Below are 27,981 nucleotides of genomic sequence, written 5' to 3'. Positions count from 1 at the left end.
TATATCTCCATATATGACTTTTGGAGTGTTTTTTTCCTGCAACTCATGTTGGCCCAGCAGACCTGTTGCTGCACCGCAACCATCTCATATCAGTGTCATTTTCCTTCTTCTCTTCATATTTGAAATTATAGATGTATGGTTATAATGCTGACCTTGCCAGATAAATCACATTTGCAATGACAGCTACTAAAGTATCACTTCATTACCAGTATCCTTAACAGACACTGACATAGGACTGAAGTTCCTCCTGTTGCTCTACAAATATGCTGTGTAACATTTACTTAACCCTAACTTAATCAAAGAGTTGAGTGTCATCTCTCCTCATTTACCTTCATTCCTACACTGTAACTACTAAATGAAGGTTAAATAGCCACCCTCAAAACCATTAGTTTAGGTTAAGGTTGGTGATTAGGGTTAAGGTTAGACACAGGAAAGACTAAATAGAAGTCCTTACAAGAGCTGTAATAGAATAGTTTGTGTGAGAGAGTTAATATGTAAAGCTCCTACATTGCAATAAACTCATTGAGTGGTCATTCATCAATTTAAAGAGGATAGATAGGAAGGCTGGGACAAGTCAGCCTCCTAATGGGCTTACAAGTACCTCACTGTGTCTTATGTCATTTACAGTCTTGGTTTTTATTTTCTCTGAGCAGTGAGGTCTGCAAAGGGAACGTGTGGATTCAAATCCAGCAAAGGATCCTTATGTTTTTACACACTATTCTGTGATATTCCTAAGTCAGGTGCCTCCAGCACAGCTGTGGAAAACTGAATTGATCAATATAAAGTATAAATTGTGTGTATGAGGTCTCACATATTCATATTAATTGCATTAAGTGATATTATTCATATTAAGTGAGTTTAATTAATGTAACAAGTTATTTTTGTGGCAGGAAAGAAAGAAAGAGTGTGTGAGAGTGTGACATGCAACAAAAGTCCCCAGTCAGATTTGAACTGGAGACTGTGCGTTTACATGCACTCAAGTAACCAGGTTACTGAGAGAAACCTAGCTTCTCTCAGTAACAAGCAACACACAGGTAATCCAATTTCTCCTCTGCCTTGGGCTGATATTGGGCTGATATTCACAGACTTTACCTGTATGGAGAGAGAAAACACAACTCTTTTTCTCTTTTTTCTTTCCATTTCTTAATGCATTTGTCAAGGGGGGTGACTGACAGCGCTGTAAGACACACGGACAGGCACAGCACTTCTTTTTACAGCGTAAACTGTCTTACTAAAAGAAATAGGTGGTGAAAAGTGACTTATTTAGACATCTGCTGGGAACTTGTACAGTACCAACTGTGTTGGTTTCAGTTTTAGTTGGATTTTTGGGCAGACTTGATTTAAAAATAAAGCAGCATCACTCTGTGTAATGGTCTCGCATTTCATCCAGGCGAAGTTCACAGCTGATAGAGGTAGAGTGGTGAGTGTCGGCAGCCTTTGTTAAGCACTCAAAAAAGCTGATTAGAAACCCAGTTAAGCATTTACCTAGCAGAGTAATCAAAGTTCTCTGAGGAAAGTACCTAGAATAATCAGCTTTTGCTAATGCTCTACCCCTATTACAATAACCAGGTTTCCACTTAATTGAGAAAGTCAACTGTAACCTGGTTACTTGAGTGCATGTAAATGCACTGATAGGCTGCCAGTGCTCTTCTTCATAGGCTGCGTCATTATTTATATATGTCATGATTTGCTGGAAACCTTCTTTCCACTGCACCTAGTAACATTTCACTTTTGCACTTGATAGGATCTCACATGGAGAGTCTAACAAACCTCCCAAATTCAAATTGTGCAAAGCTAGAAAGGTACTCTAGAAGACTTAGGGCTGTAAAAGGGACTTCAACATAGTACTAAATGGGGAAACCAAACAAACTTTTTAGAGTTATGACACTCATTGTGTATAATGTATTCCTTCACTCCCTCCTTTAATAAGATTAAATTTCTAAAAGAGTAACCCTAATTGCAACCTTGATCATAAAAAAAACACCTAAATCTAGGGGTGTAAGGATTAATGATTTGGTTCATATATTAGCCTTTATTTATTTTACCAGAACATAAAAAGAAAGGAGTAAATGTGTTTCCAAGATACTGAATATAATTGGTGGGCATTAGAAAACCAGTAGTACTTTGCGGAAGATTCTCAGCTCTGGACATGAGACCACAGACATTTGTATAACAAATACGGTCTTGGTTTCAGATCCATTACACCATTACTCTTCACACTGTCTCTGCCTCAGTAGCTGGTTTAAGACCGATTAAGCCATGGGTGTGTAATCCCAAAATTCTACGCCTTGCAAGAACTCATGTTTAATACAAATGACAAAATTATGCAAGAGGTGCACTTTGACTGTCTAATATGGAATTTAATACTGTTGTTTCTCTTATATAAAAACTAAATGTGCCTGATGAGAAAAAAACTCCAACCTAATATCTAAAATTAAAAATGTACTTCTTGCAGAGTGAATATAAACGTCTTGAGTTAATTTACAATTTTGAAGTACCAGTGAAATGTTCACAGCAGGGTGTTTTGTGCTTTTGGACAGCACACCGATCAGTAAAAAGAAATACAGGACTTCAATTAATTTTAGCTTTTTTTGTGCACCAAGTCCCACTGGCACCACAGTGGGTTCCTATGACACCCTGATAGTGTTATGAACATGCTAACTGGTGGACCCAGATGCAGAAACACAAGGAGATCAGGGTGTAATTCAGCAAGTTTAATAACAAGATGAACAGAAAACTAACAGAGCAGACTGGAAGACATGAAAAGTTGAAGTCTGATAATACAAAAAATAAATAAATAAAAAATCACTCAGAGGAGGGAAAAAAAGGATCAATGCAAAGTAGGCAAATTAACGATGGCTATCTAACTAGGATGAGGAAAGAAAAACAATGTGCAAAGAAAGGAGGATACACAAAGTATTTAGAGGGAAAACTAGAAAACAAAATCACACTACTGGGCTGGAACTAACAATGAGTGACAAACCAACTAACAAAGAAACAAACAAACCAACTACTGACTAACTACACTAAAAACTTGGAGTACAAAGCTAGAGGTCGGGGAAAAGGCTAGTGAAGGGCACGAGGCTTTGAACAAGACTTACAGGGAACATACTAGCAAAGACAAACTGATACAGGACTAACTTATTAACACAGACAGTAATGATATCACACCTGTTACGTCTTGTACCAGCTGAGACAAAACCAGGAAAACGAAAAACAATAAACTTCCAGGGAGACTGCCTCAGCTGGTCAGAGTTGGGAACTGTAACAGATAATAGACCTTGGTCTCACTCTTTCTTCCAAAAACATACTCTACATCACAGCTAAATGTGGACACACATCTTCACATGAACTGCACATACCCTGCCTTTGCTCCTGCCGTTAAAGTCTAAACTCACACACTTTTACTGTACAATATTTCTTTCTATGGAATTTTGAAATTCATCCTTCTACCTTACTCACACACACACAAACACGGTACATCACTACATCACTACACACAAGCTTTTGGCATGCATAGCTGCAGTCATTTTTCTTGTTAATGTAGCGTGTCGAATTTGCAAGGTGGCGGCGTGCAAATGAAAGGTTGCACGTCTCACTCGCTTGGCAATATGTATTTGATAAGAGCTGTAAATCAACTAGTGTAGCAGAGCAGACTCTGCAGGGATGGACAAAACACATGTTAATGGAAAGAAGTGCTAAATTGGAGTGGATACAGGATGTGCATGATCAAGTGAGAGAGAAAGAGGGACTGTGTGAGATCAAGACAGACTGTCGAAGATATGAAAGGTCAGAGGGAGATAAGAACTGCGTGTGCAAAGACAAAGTCATTTCAGGTGACTTTGTGTTTACTTGGGTGGAGTGTCAAAGAAAAGTGAGTGTGCAGAAATGGTGAGAAGTGAGAAGTAATGGAGAAAGATCACTGATCATGATCAGTATATGATAAGTGCAAGAAAATGATGAAAAAGATAAAAACAGTACAAAGATTAATTGAGACTCGCCTACAGCTGGACATACCATAATCACTGCCAGTTTAGGCCCTATGTACACTTTAAATTAAATTTCAATTAAAATATGTTTATTTAATTACATATAATATGCTAATACTTAAAGCATTTTTACAAGAAATAGTTCAGTCACAAAAAAAAAAAGAGCAGGGAAAACTGGATGGAGCAGAGAGTATTGATCTTGACTCTCATGCTGGCTTTAGTTACATATTGTAACTATGAGTAGCAAAATAACCACTGACCAGCAACTAACACAGTAGAAAGGCCTATTATGCGAGTCAATGAAAATCTAAATGCTTTAAAATGTAAACATACATGTTTACATGTGTTGTTTACATACATGAAAAAAAGAAATAAAAGGAAAGAAACAATTTTACTAGAAATCAAAAATATAAAAGCAAGAACAATAGATAGGAAGAAGCTACACACAAGAACAATTTACCTTTAACAAATAATAGTGTGATATCGCCTGGTCATGTGATGCACGACCAGAAATGACACACGCTTTAACTATCATTCATTGTACTAGTAGGAAGAGAGGGCTAAACTACATGTGTCATTTCATGGGGTTATTATGAGGCAGCATCTTGCCAGAGTATATGGTCTCTTTAGTCCACGTGTGTGTGTGTGTGTGTGTGTGTGTGTGTGTGTGTGTGTGTGTGTGTGTGTGTGTGCATGCGTTTATGTTTGTGCAAACATAAAAGAAAGTGTGGAAGGCATATTTACCTTAATGGTCAAAAGCACTGTGGGTGTATTTTGACAAGGTGAAGGTAATACCGTCATTACTGTGCTCTCTCTAAAATAACTCCACATTATTATAACAGAAAGAGACAGTCTCATCATAACATACGTGCACGCTCATAGATACACACACACACACACACACACACACACACACACACACACACACACAAGCGTTTAAAAATAAAATGCACGTAATGGATTATGGATTTAAAAGCTGGTCTTATTACTGTAACCTAATCTAATTTAATACTCAAAGAATTTCTACACTTTATTCTTACATGGTAAGTACGTTACACAACAATATGCCCTCAGTTTGGAGGTTTCCTGATGTTAGAACAACATGGTCATCATAAGAATTGAAAAGGTACACATACACCCATAAAGCACAACACATAATGGACAAATGCATTCAGAATAAATATGATTCAGGCACTAACATCAGCATTGTGTTTGTGATAGAGGAAAATGGGATGATATTTGGAGAAATGGCCAGCAAGGCTGTATGTGACCCTTATTACTTACATAGAGTAATAAGGGTCTAGATTTGGACTACTGTTCTGGCATTTCCCCAATAGCTGGATTCTCACTGGGGTGTAGAATACATTTAAGTGCAGCATCCACATGGCTCTACATGTGTAAGGGTCACACGAGCTGCCTCAAATGGGTCAAACTTCAAAATGTCAAAAGTATAAAAAAATATTTGTTTTAAAAAAGCATTTATTTAATTATAATTAGGTGTGTTTAAACTAGTAAAAAATATGTTTGATTTTACCTTTTCTTTTGTGATGTGCTGATTTAACTGACATCATAGAGAAAGATCTAGTTTGCAATGACTGCATAATATTCAAACAAATTCAAAACAAATGCCTAAAATTAAAAGCATTTAATTGTTATTATTATAAGTAGTGTTTACTAAACTGTCTTCTCTCAGTGCTGTTATTTGTTATTATTATCTGTTGTTTTTTTGTTTGTTTTTTTAATTGAATAGAATCATTTGGACCAGGAACCTCAACAGGAGAAACCTCAAGTCCTTAGTTTAAGCAGTGAACTAAATAGAGAATTTACAAACAATATATTTATTCATAAAGATAGATAGGGGTGTGAGTTTGCAAAGCCACAAAACCTGAACATTTATATAATGGGAAATGTTGTGTTTATAAATAAAGATGCAGAGTGGAATTTCTCAAGATAAAGTGTGTGGCACTATTAATGCAGCATGCCTGTGTGGGAGTTGCCAGTGTTATTGTTATCATCTGGAGTCACTTATTCTGTCCTGTGTAGCCGAGTCCTATTTGAAGCCATTTTCAGAAAATTGTTCTATTTATTGTCTGCCCCCACAGAGCAGTCAAGAAAAGAGAAGGCTGCAGATTTAGCACTGATATAAAGACATGAATTCACAACATTCACAGCATTCATTTATCTCGTCAGTGATTCTTTTTTTTTCCTCTCACAAATCCCGTATCTGTCTTTACATACAGGTCAAATCAGTGGTTACGGCCTCAGTATGAATGAATGAATTTCTCTTATCGTGTTGTAGCACAGAAAACCTAACACAGCACAAAAAAGACTATTTGTATTACATTTCTTTTGGACTTATTAGTATTTATCTCAGACCTTCTGTCTGCCGCCATAACATTAACCACATAACAGGACCAATAAAAAAAAAAAAACTAACGTTAGCAAAGACACAGACAGGTGTATCTGACTCACCTTGCTTGACGTCAAATTGAGTTTTCCTGGAGATCATATCCACATGCTAACATGTCCAGTTGTACATGTTGTTGTTTTAGACATTCAGATTGTTGTTTAAACAATTCATCTTCTCCTCTCTCCATCTCTAGACTAGTTACTAAAACCTCCAGCATCTAATAACTTCACCTGGCTGTAATCTCTCCCGCCTACAACGACCCTGAGCAGCCCAGGTGCAACTTCTTCTTCTTCTTCTGTTTTTATTTGGTGGTTGGTTGTAACAGCTGATGTGCATGACTGCCACCTACTGAATGAGAGTATGAATCGGTGATGTATTAGCAATGAACTAATGGGCTAGTTTTTAGCACATCACAGCATGCCTTCATTCTCATTTAACTAGGAGGGGAAATGTGTCATCAATGTGTTGTAGATATTTAAATGTGCTGTCAATTTTGTTTTACAGTGTTTTCATCAGGGAGGAAAATAAACAGCCTGAACTACTGTAGCAAATCTTTGTTTATCTGCCAAACTGGACACCAACATTAAGGGAGGGCAGAATACATAGAATAGAAAAAAAGATCAGATCATTTTTTTAAAAATTGGCATGCTCTGCATTTCTTACTTATTTTCATTTTTATTTTGAAAAGTTATTAAATTATACTTTCAATAAATTGTGATAGTTTAATAGTTTATTGTAGCGGGGCTGAAATGACAGACAGGGTCAAAAAGTCAAAGTTTCCTTAAATTCAATCTCTTATCCTGTTTCCCTAATCAGATGGCATTCCATGATTCCATGTTTAATTTTACTCCTTTTTAGATCTGTTCTTATTTCTTCTACTTTCAGTTGGATATTATAATAGTGACTACCGTAATTCCATTATTTCTGCAATTTCCTTCCAGTTTTTGATGTGTTATATTTCCAACTTCATCCTTGCTATAACTTTTTTATTTGCCTCTCACTGCTTTTTTTCACTTTTCTTCAGCCCTCCACAGGAGGGTGGGATCAAGTAAATACAGTACTAAGGCGGGGTCAAAGGTAAAAACAGGTATTTAGAGGTTTTAGACAAAAGAAAAGTAGAAATAGAACATTTGACTTGAAGTTTATGAAATCTTAATCTTATCTTTTAGTCAACATTACAGTGTTACTCCATAAAGTTTGAAGTATTAGATTTGATTAGTTAGATATACTAAAACATTACTAGTGAGTGAATTCTAATCATGTTGGAAAAGCACTCGCTGCATGCAGATAAGGCTAGATAATACAATTTAAAACACTAATGTTTGTATACATTCAGATTATTTTCCCATTGCTATCTGGGATCATCATCAAGGTCCTGCTGTCAAACGGTGGACTCCAACCAAGACTTATACTTGGAAATGAGTGACAGCTTGAACATGAGAGCAAATTCATTTTTGGAGAAATGTATAAATCTTGTTTCCTTGTCAAAATCAACTCTTCACATATTTCCTCAGCAACAGGACAAGCTTTTCACATGCCTCAGGGTTTTAAATAGCTTACACTGTGTGCTGTAGACGAGTGTTACATCCCTACAGTCAGGCTACATTTGTCTGTATCATGTCTAAATATTGAGACATGACCGTGTGAGGACTGTAGCATGTCTTTGTAGACAGCTGACATATCAAGTAAGCTCTGGCATGCACAGTGCTCAAACATTTCTGCTTGAAAGACATCTACAACATCAGCACAGTACTCACAGTGTGTTGCATTTCAGGTTAATGACAGTATTTTAAGAGGACACTGACTGGCCATAACCCATAACTGAGACCATTAGAAATGATGATTTGTGTCCATATGTAAGAAAAACATTTTGCTTCATTAAAACTCCCACTGAGTCTCAGTTCAGCAGCTCACAGTAACTTTGTGAACAGAGCCCAGACATGAACAAAGGATCACTTCATTTGCACAATGTGACCTCCTCATACAACAAGAGGAACATAGAATATCGTCACTTCTGTTGAACTATTAACCCAAATGGCTTTAAACTCAGTCCTGAGAAAATCATTTCCCATGTCGCACATAGCTGGTGCAAACAGAGCAGATGGAAACCTAGAGTTGGCTTCAGTGCAAATCAATTCAGCAGCCATTGTTCTAAGTCAGACAGTGATCAGCACTGATTGATTCTGCTCAGCCCATGCTAATCTCAAACAAGCCCAAAGATGCCACCAGGTGATTTCATCAGTTCTTCTTCTCTGACTAAAGGTGCACTAATCAGTAAAATCAGTTTCTGTAGCTCTACATCACATAGTTGCCAATTGGGGGCACTCCAAAACTCAACTGGCACGGTGCTGGGTTGTGCCGGATGGGCATAATTCCAGTTCATTTAAATTCTGCACACAAAACAGCATTTGCTGCTTCTGCTGGCCTGAATTGACAGCTTATGGGGCAAGTAAACAAGATAACACATGGGATTCAAGAGAATGGCACTCCATTTAAGAGTGTTTCTTTCCCCTTACATGTCAAATGAGGGTCAAGTATAGGTTACTGCCTACATTTCTAGTTCAACATTTAAGCGCTTTTTACAAAAAATACCACTGAAAACTAAAAATGTGTCTTACCTTATTGTAGTGTAGTAAAACCTAATACTTCCTATCCTATCTTAGATCATCATCTGTGTGTAGTCTTGTTGGTTTACATATAGATTTCAATATAAAAGACATTTCAATATAAAAGTCAAACAATATTTTTTTAATAATTCTGCAAAGGTGTGCAAATAATGCCATTTTGGAAAACTACTGCTGACTCAAGTTGCAACTACTGTACCTACCCGTCTGATCGCATTCTGTACAGTGTCATCTCCACAAAAGGCTGATATACTAGCTCTCTAACAACATGAGTTAGAACTGTAGACAGTCAAAGAAGTAAGTTTGTTGTTTTTGTGACTCCAGTAGAATAAATATTAAATATTACTACAAGACAAATAATAAGGCTGTCAGGGTTTAGTTATGGGTCTTTATTGGCCTCCAAGAACCATGTTTAAACAATGACAACAGCAAAAAGAAAAATGAATTAAACAAAAAACCTTTAGGGTTTGTGTCCACTAACACCTTCTCTAACTAGTAGCATGTAAAGCTGCTGCTCAGGTGTACCTCCTGCTGTAACTACATAAAAACTGAACTCCATTTAAAGAATGTCTTTTTGTAGTTAGACTTTTTCAGCACATTCAGATGCAGCCATTGCAGAAGTTCTGTTTTTCATTGCTTGCTTGCTGGCTAAACTTCTGATACTGAACTTCTTTATTCCCACTATTAGAATTGGTCTGAAAACAAAGTGGTGAAGAGATGTGCATATGGAACTGTTGGTGTAAGGTAGTATATAGTCACTTCACTGAGGCGTTACTACAAAATAGGGTATGAGATTGGAGATTGAACTATATGAAAGCACCACCTCTCTTAGTTCCCCAACTTTACCTACTGTATAAGAACATCACAATACGACCTGCACTGCCAAAAAATGTATACCCTGTATACCAGTCAAACAGCCTCTAGGAGGCCAACTGGTCGTACTGTCTGTGTTACTGGTACCAAATTAAAACAAATTAATACAAAACACTGCTTTTGTTGAATTACTGGTATTTCAGTTCTTACAGCTGCAATGACAACAAAGATGCAACATAGTGCCAAAGTTCAGCAGAAGTTCAGTAAGCATGCAGCATATTGTGTCCTCATACAATGGCTGCATACTGCAAATATAGTATATCTTTCTCTGGTATCAAATAAAAGCTGACATGCCCAGAATCTCTCAAAAATAGCCTTGATTTGTTCCTGTTGACATCCATACTGTTTTTTAAATTATACAACATGTTGAATGGGTGTCACAAGCTGTAACGTATGAATAAACTCACAGTTCTAGCATGTTAAGAGTCAAAAAGTTTTTCATCTGAGAGCATTGCTACATAGCTTAAGTGGCTATCGAACTTATCTGTCAGACTGATTCTTTCAGTTACAAAAGTCTCGTAGCTACGTTAGAGTAGGTAAAATACAATAATGAGTCCACAACATACAATATAATTGCCACCATTAGTGAAAATTAGTCAAAATTATCTATTGCTTTGGTGCAGGCTGTGCAGCCTGTTTAGTTCCCCCGTTTGGAGTCAGCTCAGGTTTCTTCTCTGTCTCTTTTCTATTTCCTAGTCTTTCTAGTTCCAACCCAATAATTTGGGTTGGGATTCAATGTGCATGTTCACAATATTTCCTTTAACAAAATTATTGAAAATAGAGATGCTCAGTAACTGTAGTAATTCAGATTTTGTCTTTGTTTTCTCTTTAACTAGCCCACTCAGACACATTCAAAGATTTGGTTTCCTCTTCTTAAAATGGATCTCTTGACACATTTACCTCAACCAATTCTGAGCGTGATGCGTAATGGATTGCCTCCATGTTTACATCTTATTATGGAGGTAAACTGATACCTACCCTGTACCTGTACAAAGACAATAACTCATTTAATACTTTAAACAAAGACAGAAACATCTTTAGAAAAAGAACCAATGAGATCACTTTCACATTGTGATGGTAGATAATATTGTGTACCATATTTGCACTGTAAAATGTACAAAATATCACCATGTTGTTGGCTAGTGACCTGCAATCTTATTCACAAGCACTTTGAAGCATTTTTTTTATTTACAACATACAGTGTACTCTGAAACAGTAACACATTTATAAATAAATATTGCATTCTTAACAATCTTACAGTTCTCCTTATTGTCGGTTCTTCATGACTCTTCACCTGAGCTTAACGAAGGTGAGGCGACCTCTGCCTGTTCTGTCTCCTTCCTGTCACCTATGCTCTTATGTGCTATCCTTCACCAGGAGGTCTACTGATCTCAATCTTTGCCCTTGGACGTTCTGTCCTTCCTCACCCTCTCAAATGTTAATTTAAATAAATAGATCTCTAGGAGAAGAAAAGAATCATATATCCTTAAAAGCTAAATGAATGTCTAAAATAAAAAGCTACAGTTAATATTTTCCCAAATTAGAAAAACTAAAAATTTGGAAAAAAAACATAATAAAAATATTCTATTTATCAAAAAAAGGACAAACAAAAGAAAAAATATTTATAATGTTCAGCAAGAACAAACATGTTTTAGGAACCCATATCTATTCAGTGGATGTGTCCTCTCATTCGTATTATTAGGTCAGTCAGTATATCCTGTTAGATCACATGACACTGTACTGTAGGTACTCTGGTCTGGTCTGTTGCCTACATGGTTTGTGTTTTAAATAATCTTCATTATTAAATGTTCAGGGTCTGCAAAGCCCAAGCAGCCTCCTTTTCATATGAAACATCTCAGTCAGCCCCTTTTCACTTTAGTTCATAAAGTTTTGTCACTGCCGTCCAATCACAGACACAGAGCGGGGTCAGGGGATAACAGGATTGGTTCTGAACACAAGGAGAAAGCCATCATTGGCTGGAAGGTTTCAGGAAACAGGAAGTAAGCCTTAAATATGGCTAATGTCCTTTCCCGTTTCTAATTGTGCAAGATTAAATGCCTCTGTCTTGGATCCAAGGGAGAAACAGTCTTTTGTATGACATTTCATTTTCCAACTCTAGACACCTTCTGTTGTTTGAGGAAAGAGCAAGGTTGCCTGAATACAGTGCTGGATAGCAAATCCCACTCGTACTCCTGCAAAATGCCTGAATTTAGAGTTGAGTACTTGGAATAAATATATAGTTTTACATGTTATATTTTACTTGTGAACAATGGCAAAAAGAAATGTTTAACACGATAAAACAGGAACAAACAGATTTACTGATGCACATCTTTTCTCCGGAGTGATTCATTAGGTAACCATTCATCAGACATGGTACAGTAGGTAAATGACATGTTTATATGTTAAAACTAGATCTAACAATAATTAATCAACAGCTATAAGATTTGTTGTCAATATACCATATGATTAAAAACCCTTCATGTAAGGTCTTTCCATCCTCGTTTGAATGTATAGTGGCTTAATAATGTTTGTCCAGTAACATACCCTGAATTTATTGTATAGTACAATGGTTTACTGGTTTTTCTGAAAATAATCATTTATAACCAATGGTGACTTTATTATTGATTTTTACACTAGTACTGCATTTTCACAATAAATAATACAAAAGAAACTCATTATGCCATTTTTTTGTTTGCTACCATTGATTTCAGTGTGAGCCAGTGGAGACTGTAAGCTTTCTGTACTCTATGGGAGCTAAATGTAAGCATCCCCTACACTATCTGTTCAATAATATCATGTTCCCATTATTATTGTTATATTCCTCCCATTCTCCCTCCCTTCATCCATTGCAAAGGCATTACAGGTGAATTGTACTCATTGTCCATCCTCCCTCTCCTGCACTCATCCTCTGCTCTTTTATTTCAGTCTTTTAGTCACAGATTGTCTTGTAGCCTCTCCATGTAGGTTCTGATTTCAGACTGACCCAGGTCCATATCCTGGCACACCCACTTGATGTCATCCTCATTCCCATTGGTCACCAGGACTGATGAATTGGTGTATGGGCCACCCCCACCTGAATTATCATTAGGCAGAACAGTGGCAAAAGATGTGAACTTGACTCGCTTGCGTTTGGCGGCTGCTACTGCTGCCGCTGCTGTGGCTCGGGGGGAGTTATTCAGATGCTCTGCTTGGCCACTGGCATCTTTCCCACCAGTGGTGATTGCGGAAAGGCACTGATGTGGTTCTGGGACAGATCTGGGTAAGGTTTGTCCATGGGTCATGCCCCGATGTCCACCTGTGCCACCACTTCCACTGATGGTGCCCATGCCTGTGCCCATTCCCATCACCAAGGTGTTACCAGCTCCATTGAGCAGGTACTTGTTCTCCTCATATCCTCCTTCATTGCGGTCAATAATAGTGGTGCACTCGTCTGGCAGCCCGCCCTGACATTGGTCAGCGTGGTCAGCTAATAGGTCAGCCTCATTGCCAAGCCACACCCAGTCATGAGCATGATTCATGTTGCCTCCTGCCTCCAGAACAGGAACCTGCTTGTGACGATATCTGTAGATGAAAGAAATTGATCTAGTTTCAGTATGTTGGAAATGCAATGACCAGTCCATAGTCAGTAGGAAGGTATTGTACTGAAGACTATAGTATCAGAGACAAATTTGAGACATAATAAAATTATTTGAAGCTCCAAAAAAAAAAAAAAAAACACAATTGATTGTAATTGATCACCTGGTTGCAGTAATAAAGAAACCCACTTCTGGGTGTTCAGCATACCACAACATTACTGTTAGCTATGGTTACAAGTTCAATATATCATACAGCTGACCGCTCGTGACTACATTCATAAACACAGTATAAATGAGAAACCTGATTACTCTAGCTAGAAAGGATTACAAAAAATTTATTTTTATTTATTTATTTTTTATATATATAATTTCTACATGTCATTGGATTTTGAATTATCTTTTCATTCAAGTGTGTATGACAAAAGACTGCAGACAGAGAAAGTAGCAGAGTAGAGTGGCAGAATGAGTGACCTAATGTTTAGGTCCTCCCAATATCTGACTGACACTACAACAATGTGGTCTGTAGAAGTGGGAATCCGTCTGTATTTTGTTATTGCAATGAATTAATTTAGATTGAAAAATTTGAATTTATTTTTAAAAAGCTATGGAAATATTACCTAAAAGGAGAGAGTAAGAGTAAGCACTAAAGTTATAATTTTTGCAAGGTTTGCTAAGTTTGGACTAAAATTGCTGAATTAAACAAATAAAAATACAGAAAACTAATTATCATATAAAAAACTGCAAGAGAGGGAACTGATTTAGCTATAAGAGCTGTAACTCAGCGGAATGTGCTTGATGTGCAAAATCTCCAAATTAAATATGGAATCGCATGCAGGGTTCAAAACCATGACATTGCAGGATAAAGACCTTATTTTTTAACTCTACTACTACAATCCTGTCATTCAGTTCTGAGTATCTAAATCGATTCCTTAGTTGTTCTGTGTTTTACCTGAAAGCAAAGCTGACACAGTTGATGAGGAAGACGAGTATTGCTAGACAGAACACTCCCAGAAGGGCATACATCCCAATCTCCAGATCTGACAGTCCTCTGGTGGTCTGGGTCAGCTCACTGTCTCCTGTCCCTGGTACCTCCACTTGTACTGGGTAGCTACTGTAGTCCCCTGCTTGGCTTGGACCACTGCCTCGGCTGCTGCTGCTTCCTCTGGCAACTTTACCACCTGAAGCACGATTGATTACGGTGCTCTTTGTTGTTGTGCTAACCTAGTAAAAGGGAATTAAGCACATCAATTAGTTATTTTTTATTTTATATACGTTTATATATCTGGCTTCACTGTTAGAGGAAATGATCAGAAATTAACAGCTCATTTCTCATTTTCTCCCACCTTCCTTGTGGCTTCTCGATCCACAGCTGCACTATTGGACTTCCACTCTGCTCCATCTTTTACATGCTCACTGGTGCTGTTGTCTATCCCCCCTCCATCCTCCTGTCCACCTCTTCCCATCACATCTCTTTCCTCGCTCTTTGCACCAAACTTTACTATTACAATGCCGACTCCAGAAGCCAGCACACTCTTCCTTTTGGATTTCTGGCATGTCTCAGAGATGACCATCTCTACACGAACCAGCGGCCCTTGTCCATCACCTTCTGCTACCACAATGGGCCAGTGTTGCTCCTAATTGACGGACACAATGTGAATATCAAAGATTTCCAGCATATTTCAGAATGAAATTTGCTCTATTGATCAGCTAAAGAAAGCTGAGAGTACCTGATTAGTTACGGAGATTACACTCTCATCCAGAGAGACAGCTGAGAGGAGGAAGTCCTTGGAATCATAGATATCGAGTGGTGTCACTGAACCATCACTATACTGGATCCAAGCACTGATCACAGCTTCCTGCACAATGCCAAAAGAAGTACGGTATGAACATTAGTTCTTACATAGATACCACAATCAAAGCAAAGTCTTCAAGCATTTAAACATTGATTGTTGAAAACTGTGTATACATAATTGATCAATCACTAGTGGTCTTAATGGAATATCTAACTGTAACATGAGCTGTGCTGACACATTACAAAAACCAAAATGTCCAAATTCAGATGGACTTCCCTTAGTCACAGTTACTGCAATTTAAACAGGTAATGAACAATAAACAACTTTACTCAGTGATTTACAGTTTGTGCTGATGTTTACAAGTTGCTCTGTTACCCCCAGTTAGCCAAAAAATAAATCAAGTCAATTTCAAGTTAACAGCATTGCATGCATAAGGACATAAAGGATCCTAAGGAATATACACATTAATTAACTTAGAGGACACATCCCTCCCTGGGTTACTGCATTTATGACCCCATAGCTCTTTATGAAACTTGCTTATTTGCAAGTATATGAGGTAGAGATATCCACTACTGCTGTCCTTGGTACCTTGACAGTGTGATTTGAATGTTTTTTAAATGATTCAGCTGTTTGTGTCTCCAACACAATGGAGATAACTGGCATGTTGTTAGTCTGGGAGAAATCGAGACGTCTACACCTTAATCAACCTATAAATCCTATCATCCATCCATAAACATAAACACTTGAAGATGTAAATGTTGATAAATTAACTTAACTCCTTTTCTCTGTGCACACACACTCTTTGTTTCTTTTGTCAGTCTCTACAACACAATGTGGACAAACACTTGATGCAATGTTTTTGTCAATAGTCCTCTCGTAGCAGCTCTTCTGTAAATAGCTCTACAGTTCAACAATGTAATTTTCTCTGGTTTTCTTTAAGTGATCCTGCTTCGCTGATTTCCCTTGATAAAACCCTAAATGTCTTTAATCGGAACAGAAAAGATTGTGTGGGCATAACAAGCAACAAAAAAACAAAAAACAAAAGTAATTAAGTTTTGTGTAGAGCAGCACTGAGTTGTGAAGCAACACATCTTCACACCTCTTTCTCTCCCTTTGCTTTAACAGTAAATTGTTTTTTTTTCTTGCCTTATCCATTTCTATTTCTTCCACTATGTTAAAGTTTGTCCTTTTCCTTGCATCATCTTTACAGTGGTAATAGTGAATGATGTAGATATAAGCAGGGAAGGAAAAGTAAAATATAGGATCAGATTTGTATTTTCATCATAATGAGCTGCTCCTCGTCCAATTAGCTATTGGATAGATATTATAATGAGGGCTATTGTTTGATAAAGATATAGGTGAAGGGAGGGAGTGAGCGATAATAGCTCTAGATCGTATGATAAAATAACCCTTGGCAATGTGATTAGAAAGTCGAGAATAGCTATGGAACATAGTCGCCAAGTAGTATGTAAACATGTGTGGGTGTCAGTAAGAATGTTTTAGTGGTATTACTGTATTTTCTGTATATACTATGTGGTTATGGACTATGTAAAGAAACAATAAAATATAATTTTAAATTCTAATTCAATTTTAATTAATCATTTCAGTTTTGTTGCATATGACAAATTTAATTTCAATTAAACATTGTCAAAAAACACACTGAAAAACTAAATGACATTATTTGATCCTACCCCAAAAAACATATTACATTGTATTTTAGGACTGTAAAAACTGTGAAGTTCTAGGCTGTAACTGTAGCTACTGTTAATAGTGCTAAAGCCTGGAAGTTACACACTCCTAATTAGAAACTGATTATGGGTGAGATAGCAGTCATGTAATGTTCGCAGCACAGAATTGCTGTTTAAATTCTATGATAACAACCTTGGGGGTATTACTGCAGAGATGTAAGATGTCCATCTGTGTGTGTGATACAAACCTAAAGGCAATGAGGTGGTTATGTATATTTATCATGTTTCTACACTACATGTGCAAGCTACATTTTGAAAATCTGACAAATGTAACCCCAGGAGGATATGAAAATGCAGCGACGTGTGTGTGGATGTGTTTAGATATCTATAATATTTCCTACCTGTTTTGGTGTGTGTAGCAGATCAGTAGCGGACGTTGTTAGCTGGATAGCTTGGTAGTTTCCAGGACTCGCTGTCATACTCAGGGACAGAGATGAGACCAACTGGACCCCCAGGTCTGTGATTGTAACCTGGACAAACAAGGGACGATGTAGGTCACTTACAGAAACAGTCAAGAGAAGAGTTAGGCTTTTACTTATTTGATTAAATGAGATTTACACCAAAATGATTTTCTTGTATATAGTAGAGAAGATTCAGCACTTTTAAAGTGATAAAAGAAAAAAAATTAGGCAGATAGCCCACTGTGTAGCCCACAGTTATAACATAGCCCGATTTGGTACTGCCCTGTACACAACATGTATGAGCAATTTGAATCCAATGCCCATAGGGACTACACTAATTGACATGTGTGAATCACATCACAGATGTTTTTTCATGTCAATTTCAGCGTCTTAATCTCAGTACTGACCCAACCAATGATCTGCAATGCGGCATTTAACAACACACAATAATAATAACACATGCCAATGAATACACAAAAGCAATATTTATGTTACCTTGTCATCCAACACAGTCACAGTCTTCTCTGCCAAGATGGAGTCAGACAGGGGGGACAGAACCTGCAGCAGTAGATCAGATTTTCTTTAGCTTAAATGAATCTACATTATTAGAGTTGCACAAAAATCTATATATGCACACAAGCAATTTCCTCCAGATGTGAATTAGTCAAGGGTTTCATTAAAAATCAGTATCTGGACAGTCTTTCTAGGTAAATTCCTACACCTCAAGATTTTCTAATCAGCAAAGCATTGGAAGTTAAGAAAAACAGAAGAAACTTTTTGTTGTCATCTCAGTGATGGTGTCAATGAATTGTTTATCACTGAAGTGAGTAGTGAGTGCTGATTCACACCACAATGCCTTGGGCCACGTAGACTAAAAGAATTTCTTAAAGTAAAAAAAAAAAACAACACACGCAGGCGGAGAGCGTGTAAGTGAGCGATAGCCAGCAAGCAAGAAAGAGAGGGAGACAAATAGAGGAGGACAGAATGTGAGAGAGGGCAGAAAGAAAGAGCACCAAAGAGATTGGGGTACAGATGCAGACACGAAGCAACAGACAGACAGTGATAGAGATTAGGAGACCCGTTTTGTAGTGTACTACCCCGCCCGGCGACACGGAGGACAGGCAGACCTGATTGGTGTACAAAGAAAATCTCAGAGAGAACGAGTCGGGGCGTCAAACTCAATCCCACCCTTAGTGAGGTAACAAAACGCCATGATTGACAGCTCTGGGATTGCTCTTCAAGACAGACAGAAAATAAGAGGGTGAGAAAGAGAGACTGGGGGAGAGAAAGAAAAGAGAGAGGAAAGAGGAGAGGAAGAGGCGAGACTCAAGGAGATGGAGCTAGGGGGTAAAATTGAAATGTCAAACTATCAAATGATGGCTGTCGACTCTGGCATCTCGATGGGAATGCTGGGTAAATTCTCTTTTATGGCTCCCAAACAGAACACAGCTGTTTGTATGGGTGCATCTGTCCGTGTGTGTGTGTGTGTGTGTGTGTCTGCATGCATGAAACAATCCCTAGTTGGACGAATGCAAACACACACTCAGCTGTTCCCCAAAATCCCCAAGATATCCCCAACGCTGCTGCAGTGAACTCGGCGACAACCTCCTTCTAACACACGCTCAACACACTCTTACGAGCAGTCACGCATATGTTAACACTGAGAAGGAAATTCACAAAATAAAAAACATGAATAAGAGGTTTGTATGTTGCTACATGAAAGATGAGACAGAATATAATAAAAACTAGGACTTCGCTGTGACTCAGATACGTTCGGCGGCGATGCTTAGGCTCTGTTTTATAACAGTTTACCAGTAACTAAGACGGTAAGCCGCCGAAATGTCCTCCACTGTTACATTCGGTCACAAAGAGCTGGCTTATTGGAATTCAGCAAGCACGTGAACGTACGTGTTCTCTGTGTGCCAAGTGTGTGTCCGTGTGTAATTGCTGAACATTACACCCAGATGTCAGGGCCAAATCCGACAGTTAATTGTGGCTAATTGTGTAAGGAGCTAGCAGGCTTATAACTGCAGGAGAGGAAAGGGAAAGGAAAGGGAAGAGGATAATGTTTACATCTCTGGAGTACTTACGGCTGCAATGTGCAAATTACACTGCTCTTCACATAATCATACATTTTTAACTGTATTGCACAGAATACATCGTCGGTGCAGAGTGTTTTCTGAATTCTTAAAATGCTTCGTACCTAAATGGGTGTTGATTTACTAACGTATTGTATATTAAAAGTTGAATAAAAGTCACAAACTTTATTTCATTTTACATTTTAACCTATATAAAACATAAAAAGTAAGAAAGTAAAGAGGGTGAATGTACAACATTTCAGAGAATGGGCACTTTTGTGGTTTGAGGTGATATTATCAACTATAATAGTTCAGGGAAGAGGGTACCAACCTGTATTGTGGTGATCCCCTTCTCTCGTCCTGTCAAAATTCGACCATCTATTAGTCTGGCAATGTGAGGATCCGCTACCTGTGAAACACAAAGCAGCAAGTTTCAGCTACAAGTATTTATTTATGACTCAGGTGTTGAGTACATCAGTAGGCCTCCTGCATGAAGCTGCTACTTTTAAAAGAATGCTAGTGTGGTTCACTAGAAACCTAAAAAATTCACCTGAGTCCAGTCTTATCACCCTTTCCCTTTAGTTTCATGATTGAAATAAAGACATGAGAATAAAATTGTTCTATTCATCTTACTTTTAAAGGAGGACGGGGAAGTTTGTCATACATTAAAATGTTCTTTCAGTGGAGCACGAGTGAACAAGTGTGGGTATTTCTTTATGGCTACAGTACCTTTATCTGGTCCAAGACCAAGTGGGTGATATCAGCTTGCCAGTCTGCACCCAACATGTAGACCATATCTCCTCCTGGGTCAGAGGGTTCTGCAACAAAGTGGGTGAGGACCCGAACCAAGGCATACTGGTACTGAAAGGTGAAGAGAAAAGTTAAATTAAACCCTACTGATTAACTATCACCATGTTAGCGATAGTGACGAACAGGAAAACAAATAAAGAACTCAATCGTGTTATCATGTGGTATGAATAACAAATGTAGACCTGTAGAGTACAGCCTTTGCCCTTCCTCTCATCATCCTCATCATCTTCGCTGTCTCTGGTTGGTCTGGGTAAATGAGAAAATGAGAAAGAGCGAGAGAAAAACAGATGTTGAGATTTTTTTAGTGAAATAAAGCCATTTCTATACACTTCATAACTATAATAATCTCTGCTCCAGAAAAGACACTTCAGTTGTTAATCCAACTGTAACACTTTAAAAACAACACATCATATAATGTGAATTTTTCGAATACTGTCTGCCGAAAGGTTTTCTTTACTTTAGTATTTTAGGAGCTAATTTCCCAGTAGCCCATGATGCCCCGGTTCATCTCGGCAAGGGCAGAGTCCTATAGTTGGTCTTTTCACATGTATTGTTAACTGTGTAAGGTACACAGAAAATAGAAACAGATTTTCCACTGTTCTTGACAGTTGTGCACCGTTATAATATATTTATTTCTGCTTTTAAGCAAAGCTAGAGACACTGGCCTGGAACATAAACAAAATTACATACTTTAATATCCCTACACAGAACTGATCCAGCTGATTTAAAGGTTGTTTATGACCTATGGCTTACAACTGTCATCAACATTTCTTTTCTGCACTGGGCTGTTGACATGGTTCAGTGTTCTTCAGTTCTCTGAATCATATCTGAAAAAGCGAATCTTTTGTTGTTTCCTCTCTCATATTTGTCATGCCGTATGGCGTTCCACGGTGATTCATCATTATTTCGTGTTTGTTGACTTCTGTTCATCTTTTCATGCTTCAGTTTGGCTTTATCAAAAAATCACTATGCAGACGACAAACCACTCTACACTATATTTCACTGTCTTTTGATGAAGCACCTCCATAGCATCACAGATTTGAATTTTGAACCTTTCATTGATAACACTCTGGATGGTCTTTTTCAGTTGCCTGCAGAAATGTGAACTAGTGTCATCATAGAACATGTTTCCACTGTCTTTCGATCCCTCTGACTTGAGTTTGGGCCCAGAGACCTTGGGGGCCTTTCACACAAACTTTAAACACACCAAAATGATTAGCTTCCTCCTTTCAGGTTGCATTTCTGGATGCAGAAGCAGCCTCTGTTAAATGGCAATAGTTTTCCAAAGTACTCCCAAGCCCACATGGATATAATTATCAAGGCAGCAGGATGGTTTTTCATGCATGCCATCTCATTAAGTTTGGCACAAAGCGGTGAGCTGCAGCCCATCGTTGCTTGTAAAGACTGAGCCTTGGTGAGTACTTATTTTGGAATCATCCATACCGGTGTTTATTTTCTTTGTCTTATTTACCTCTGTACCAACTTTTTGTCTGTGTTGAAACTCTAAATTAAAATTAAGTTGCATTGCACACATTTCCAGCACTTATATTCATATAAATCATTTTTAATGGGTTTGTTCCATGTAATAGTGCATATCTACAACAAGATCTATCTACCACAGTATCAGCCCAGACATCAGACTTTGTGCAATTTGAAAGTTTAAGAAGCTAAATAATCCCTTCCAAAATGCAGGCACAAAATACAAAATAACTATTAGAAAGCTCAGAATGCACTATCTGTGTTAAAACAGTAAATCTCACTCCCTTGCTCGCTGGTGAAGGATCTATCTTTCTCTCTCATAAAAGAAGACACACAGAGAAACACATTCTTTCTGTCTCACCTCCCTCTGTGTAATATCTACACAACACCACATGCAGGCAGGCCCGCACAGGATCATACATTCACACAATAACATACGCACAACAATGCTGCCTCTGTGCCCTACAACTGCCCCGGACTGTGAGACCCAGGTAATATAACAGGAATTCTCTTTCCATTTCCCACTGTCCCAGTCGCACATGTGTCTCTGTGAGAGTGTGTGCCTAATAGTGCTTGTGTTTCACTCTGTGAGATAGTGGTTAGGGGATATAGAGGTGTGTATGTGTGTCTGTGTGTGCACATGGGCTGGTGGCTATCTGAGCAGAAATTGGCGAAATTGAAAAATAGGCACAGCAGAACAGAATGGCAGGGCGGCAAGATGGGGAATAGAAGCAACACACACACACACACACACATGACCAAGCACACGCTCGCACTCACTGATGCTCACATATCCGTGCACATAAATGCACAAACATGGAGGCACAGAGGCATGAGAAAAGATATGCAGACTATTAGGAAAGGGATTTTTATAACCTAAGAAAGAAATGGCACGTGCATATTTTAGTCATCTTTCAACCGAGTGTATATGTGTTGTGAGTTGGTATGCTGTTGTTAAAATCTGAACCTTTATGACTCTGAATTGGAGTTAACAATTTAAATGAGGCACGGTTCCACCATCACCATGTTAGAGATTCTTAGATTTTATAGATTCCTCATTGTCACACACAGTACGTGTGCACAGCTGGCCACAAATGCAGCCATTGTTCAGCAGGCGTCCTTGATTAATTTTCTCGGGGTCAAATTCCACGACATTAACTTGCCTAGGGGGTATCTGACCCACTCCACGAAACCTCCAGACACAGGGTGCGGAGGCTGGGGATTTCGTTTAAGCATTTGCTAATTTGGGAAGTAACACTCGGCTTCGAATAACGTACAACTTCACGAAAAATACAAAAGTGACTTACAATAACTTCTTTATTGACAGCAGGCCGCCCATGAGGGCAATCCTGTTGTAGAAGCCAAGACTCCTAGAGTGTTTGAGCTGCTGCAATATACTGTAGCTGCAGCCCCCTACATACAGTACAATTTAGGATTTAATTTAGTTTAATCAACAAACTCTGTGGGAATGAGGAGCAGGAAGAATACAATACAGAGAGGGAAAATAATAATAATAATTGAAGTTTAGAACAAACACACACATGCAAAAAAGAACTTACATAACGGAAGTCATAGGAATAGCCAAGAAGGCCTTGACTTCATAGAAAATTCTTTATTCACTATAACCACTATCATCTGTGCACGTGCACACACACACACTGTCACGCTGGCTTGTTTTATTTTCCTGGATACATAAAGCTTAGGACTAATCAGAAAATGAAGTCACATATACAGTAACGATGACTCATCCAGTCTTTTCATTTCTTTTTTCAATTGCAGAAAATATACTTTCGCTGAGGAAACAGTAGTAGGCACAAACTACACAAACTTTGAAGCAGAACGCGTGCACACATCAAGGCAGAAGCTGGAGACAAAGTTCTGAATATATGATCTCTACCTTTTCTGTTGTTTCTCTTAACACAGTTATCAAAGTACAATTACCCTAGATTATAGAAAACAACGTAGTTGGTTTGAGACGATGACCTGATAGTTTGCATTAAAAATATTTATTTACAGCCACATACTTGTAGCAAATTTAGTTTTTTGTGTATGGTCATGTGTGGGTTTGATTTTCTGTACATTTCAACCACTGCAATTATATATATATATATTTTTTTTTTCATCATAATTTTGAATTTCCTAATTATTGTAAATGCAGAAGAGAGCTCTCTGTTATAAACCACATTTAACTTTTCTGCAACCAGCATTTAAGTCTGTTCCTCAAGAAACTGATTTCTTTTGAATGTGATATAAAACATTTTCACATTTTAATATAATAACATTGAATTATTCTTCCACTCTTGTCCCACTCATGGCCTAGAAAGGTTCAAAACTAGGGCTGGACTGGATGGTTAAATTAGCCAGCCAACATGTCTCTTAGCAAAAGACAATTATTAAAAAAATGTTATTCGGAAACAGTATTGCTATTACAGACCTGTTCAGTTAATATTTCAAATGCGTCCAGATTTCATGGTTACAGTGTGTTGTGTGGTATTGTTAAGTATAAAACATTATGAAACTAAATTGTGAGTCATTTATTAATTACACGCTTATTAATACGCTTAGGGGAAATTCTTGTGGACAGGCAGCTGTGTTTAATAAAAATTTTAAAATCAAGTGTCGATCAGAGACCATTGGAGACTCAGGACTAAACAAAACAAGGAGATGATCTCTCACTGACTTCCCATCCTTATACATTGGCAGTAATCCTCCCTCCCCAAAGTCAGACAAGTGAATTTACCTTTTGTTAGTGATAATCGGCACCCTCCAGCCTTTGACCTGGCTCAGCTCAGTATCTGACACGTCTATCTGCAGGGGTAGCTTGGGCTGCCAGACGGTGAGCTGCAGCTGAGCAGAAAGGTGCAGGTAGGTGAAGATGACCGCCAAAGACTGATGACCACGCTTTTCCTGAACATTCACTAAAACCTGGTCACATGTTGGGGAAACCTAAAAAGTGGAAAAGAGAAGAAAATGAGATAGGTTAGATGTAGATTCAGATGCATGCAGAATTTGACACTGTCTACTTGAAGGATTGACAGAGAAACAGATGCAGCCTCTGTTGTGTTTTATAATATCTGTACTCTTGCAAGTAAGATATTTTGTCAGTGATTGTTTACACTTTTTTTCATCTTGCAAAGTACTTTGGAACACTGTTTGCAAAGTGCCCTATAAAGAAAGGTTAATAATATGCTTCTGGAGCTCCTTCCTTCAGCATCTGTGGCATTTTAGGTTTGCGAGCAACCCGGGAGCGCTTGTCACCTGCGCCAATCTGAGGCAACAAGAAATTAAAATGTGCTGTGTTACTTTGTAAAACAAGCACAATTCTTTAATTTGAACACATTATTATAATTACCGTGGACACACAGTCCCACCTGCAAGAATACTGCATTTTAAATTGTGTGCAAATGTATTTATGGAGTCTAAACTATGAATAAGGTTAAAGAGCAAGTAGAAACATTCGCTTAGTGAGAGGATGAACGGTTATAGTCTTACACTTGTCCACACTGATATAATTTCTTCACACTTATATAGACAAAATAGATTACAAACTGTTTTAACATGAAATGTAAAAATGTATTTGAAAAATGCTTGCATGCTGTCTTGCTTTATCTGTCACGAGGCAATGGCTTCTCTAGATACTTGAAAAAGAGACAGAAACAACATTGAAGCCAAGTGTGTTTTTAATGTTCACAGTAGTAATGTCACAAAGAGCAATATATGATCCGTCAGAGGATGCATTTTACTGCAAAAGAGTACTTTACTTTAGATATCTGTAGCATAGTTTCTTGACACATCTGCACTTTTAATAAAATAGTGGAGGCAAAACTTTTATCAGTGCATTTTTATGCCGTTATGCAGTATTGCTACGTCTTTTACCACCACTACTTTTCTGAGACTGCAGTGCCCTCTCTCATCGTCAGTTAGTTATAGTCAGATACATCATGTATAATTAATCAGTTAAGTTCCACCCTGTACTCTCCACCTGCTCAGAAATATTCAAACTATTGAAAATGACAAACAGTAATACTTTGCTGTTTAAAACACTGAATGATTAATTGATGCTAGAGTAGACAGTGGAGACTCCACGATTTGTCTGGCTACTCAGATACAACAGAGACGCTGTCATCATTCATTTTAGAAATATTCAATCTCTGAAAAGTGTGTGTATCATAACTGCTACAGTAAGCCAGGTTTACTATTTTTAATAGACAGCAAGATCTCTATCTGTCTTTTTTCATGTCCCTAAAAGCACCATTACATGTTTTCTGTTTCCATAATTATGGAAATACAGATATCTATTTTTTGAACAGTGTTATTCACATTAAATCGATACCGAAGTGCAAAACAATGTATGACACTGGATTGTTATGGTTGCATTTCAGAAAGTGGACAGCATCCTTACAGACAATGTGACAGGCAGGAAAATAGAAAAGCCTGGATTTCAGTCGGTTTAATTTTCACACTTCTTGCTTATTTGAATGTGTGACTGATTGAGTTGATGTTTTTTGGACAAATCCTCCCACATTTAATTAACAATGGATTCATAAAAAGAGGAAACTGATCTTAACCCAGGGTGACTGCTTATTTATTGGGGTGGCTAAACATGTACCATATGCTTGCATTACTTTTTATATTGTGATAAACAACAATTCTTTCTATGCCTGTCCAGCTCATGGGCCGACTCTACCTGCCTGTCCGTCTCATCTCTCAGTGTGTTTTCCACCTTTTTCCACTTTGTAAATCAAAACTTTTAGAATCTCTTTACATTAAACTTAGCCTTTCCTTCCTTTTCCTTCACATGTATTTCATAGCTCTGGTTAAAAATGCATACATGTATTTTTTGACATTAATTTATTTGAGGGACAGTTCCCCGGGACATATACAGTCTGACTGGCTGCTGACCAGAATTTAATGGAAAAATCATAGAATTTGGGCATTTGTTGTTTACTTTCCGATCCCTTTTTTTGGAAGTGTAAATCGTGTACTGTCCTAAGGTACAGTGGGTGTTTTGTAGACAGATTACAGAATACAGCCTTTAGCCATGTGTAGGTGTTGTTCAGTCAGTCAAGTGACTTTTCACCTCAAGGTATTTTCACAAATTTGTCTTCTGGTTTGAGTTTATTTGGCTCAACCCTTCAATCCACCAACTGCACAGATGAATGCACAAGCACACACTAAATGTGAGTTTAATCATTTTACTAAGTCTTAATTGTAGTATTAGAATTGTAATTATACACAAATTCACTAGTATTCCTCCTTATCATGGGTGATTGCTTAGTTAAACATTAGTTAACATTTTTGGTTTTATTTATTTTATATAGTTAGTGAGACAAAATGTGAAGTGTAAATGGATAGAATATAGTACATATACATCAGCTATTTACCAACAATTTGCATCCTGTAATGAAATATTAACTTCAGGTTTTGCATCAGTCTATGCTCAAGCCAAGCTAGGGTCCGTCCACAAGACCACAAACAAACACACTTGATCTGCTGCACACTTTGTGTGGTGTGACATTACTTCTTACTTCCTAAGAAATGCTTTGATCTTAAAAGAGGTTAACATTTTGTACATCAGAGCTAGACCGTTTCGCCTCCATCTCCTCTCACCTTTTAATTTCTTTCATTCTACTTACTTCTTTTTGATTTCACTCCTCTAACATAAAAGGAAAGTTGCCCCACCCTCCGTCTCTCCGATTCCTCCTTTCAATTTCTATTTTTCTTTTCTCCCTTTAACTTTCTTTACATCTCCCCCAACATCTCACTTTTTCCTCTCTTGACCCTCTCCTCTTCTTTTGTCTCTGCCTCGCCCTCCACCCCTCACTGCACAGTCTCCCTCTTCATCTTCCTCTCTCTCTTAAAGCTGATTTACCGCTTGTTAACATCAAAGGGATGTTAGACTGTTGGTGCCGCAAACTATTTCTCCAAATCATTTTTATATTCCAGGTGTAAATCAGTGTGAAAACAGCAGCGGTTACTGTGGCATAGTTCAATTTCCAATGATGGTATAAGACAGCAGAAGTCTTGGGAATGCACAATGGTTCTCCTTGAACCACCACTGAAGCATTCTCCAGGTCTGTCTTTTCAGACACAGGTTTGTTGAATTACTGTTTGCGCCGTGTCTGAACATACAAAAGGAATGTTTAAGAGGAACTGAGTTTAGGTTCCTTTCAAACTCCAACTGTGATTACAAGTGTCAAA

General features: G+C 37.9%; 1 protein-coding gene across 1 annotated transcript in view; it reads right to left on the bottom strand.

Annotated features, from left to right (window-relative positions):
* Positions 1–9,498: 9,498 nt before the first annotated feature.
* Positions 9,499–27,981, bottom strand: part of si:dkey-215k6.1 (transmembrane protein 132B) — a 191,381-nt gene continuing 172,898 nt past the window's right edge. The window contains exons 7-16 of the mRNA XM_026342342.1: positions 24,521–24,726; positions 20,484–20,547; positions 20,221–20,352; positions 19,823–19,900; positions 17,909–17,971; positions 17,354–17,482; positions 15,199–15,327; positions 14,815–15,105; positions 14,421–14,692; positions 9,499–13,457 (exon numbers count right to left, since the gene is read on the bottom strand). Coding sequence (XP_026198127.1) covers positions 12,830–13,457; positions 14,421–14,692; positions 14,815–15,105; positions 15,199–15,327; positions 17,354–17,482; positions 17,909–17,971; positions 19,823–19,900; positions 20,221–20,352; positions 20,484–20,547; positions 24,521–24,726 — 1,992 coding nt within the window. The 3' untranslated portion in view covers positions 9,499–12,829. The remainder of the gene's footprint in view (positions 13,458–14,420; positions 14,693–14,814; positions 15,106–15,198; positions 15,328–17,353; positions 17,483–17,908; positions 17,972–19,822; positions 19,901–20,220; positions 20,353–20,483; positions 20,548–24,520; positions 24,727–27,981) is intronic.

Source organism: Anabas testudineus, chromosome 9 (genome assembly GCF_900324465.2).
Source record: "Anabas testudineus chromosome 9, fAnaTes1.2, whole genome shotgun sequence".
Lineage (NCBI taxonomy): Eukaryota > Metazoa > Chordata > Actinopteri > Anabantiformes > Anabantidae > Anabas > Anabas testudineus.
Note: the sequence above shows the minus strand (reverse complement) of the source record. Positions and strands in the feature narration are given on the sequence as shown.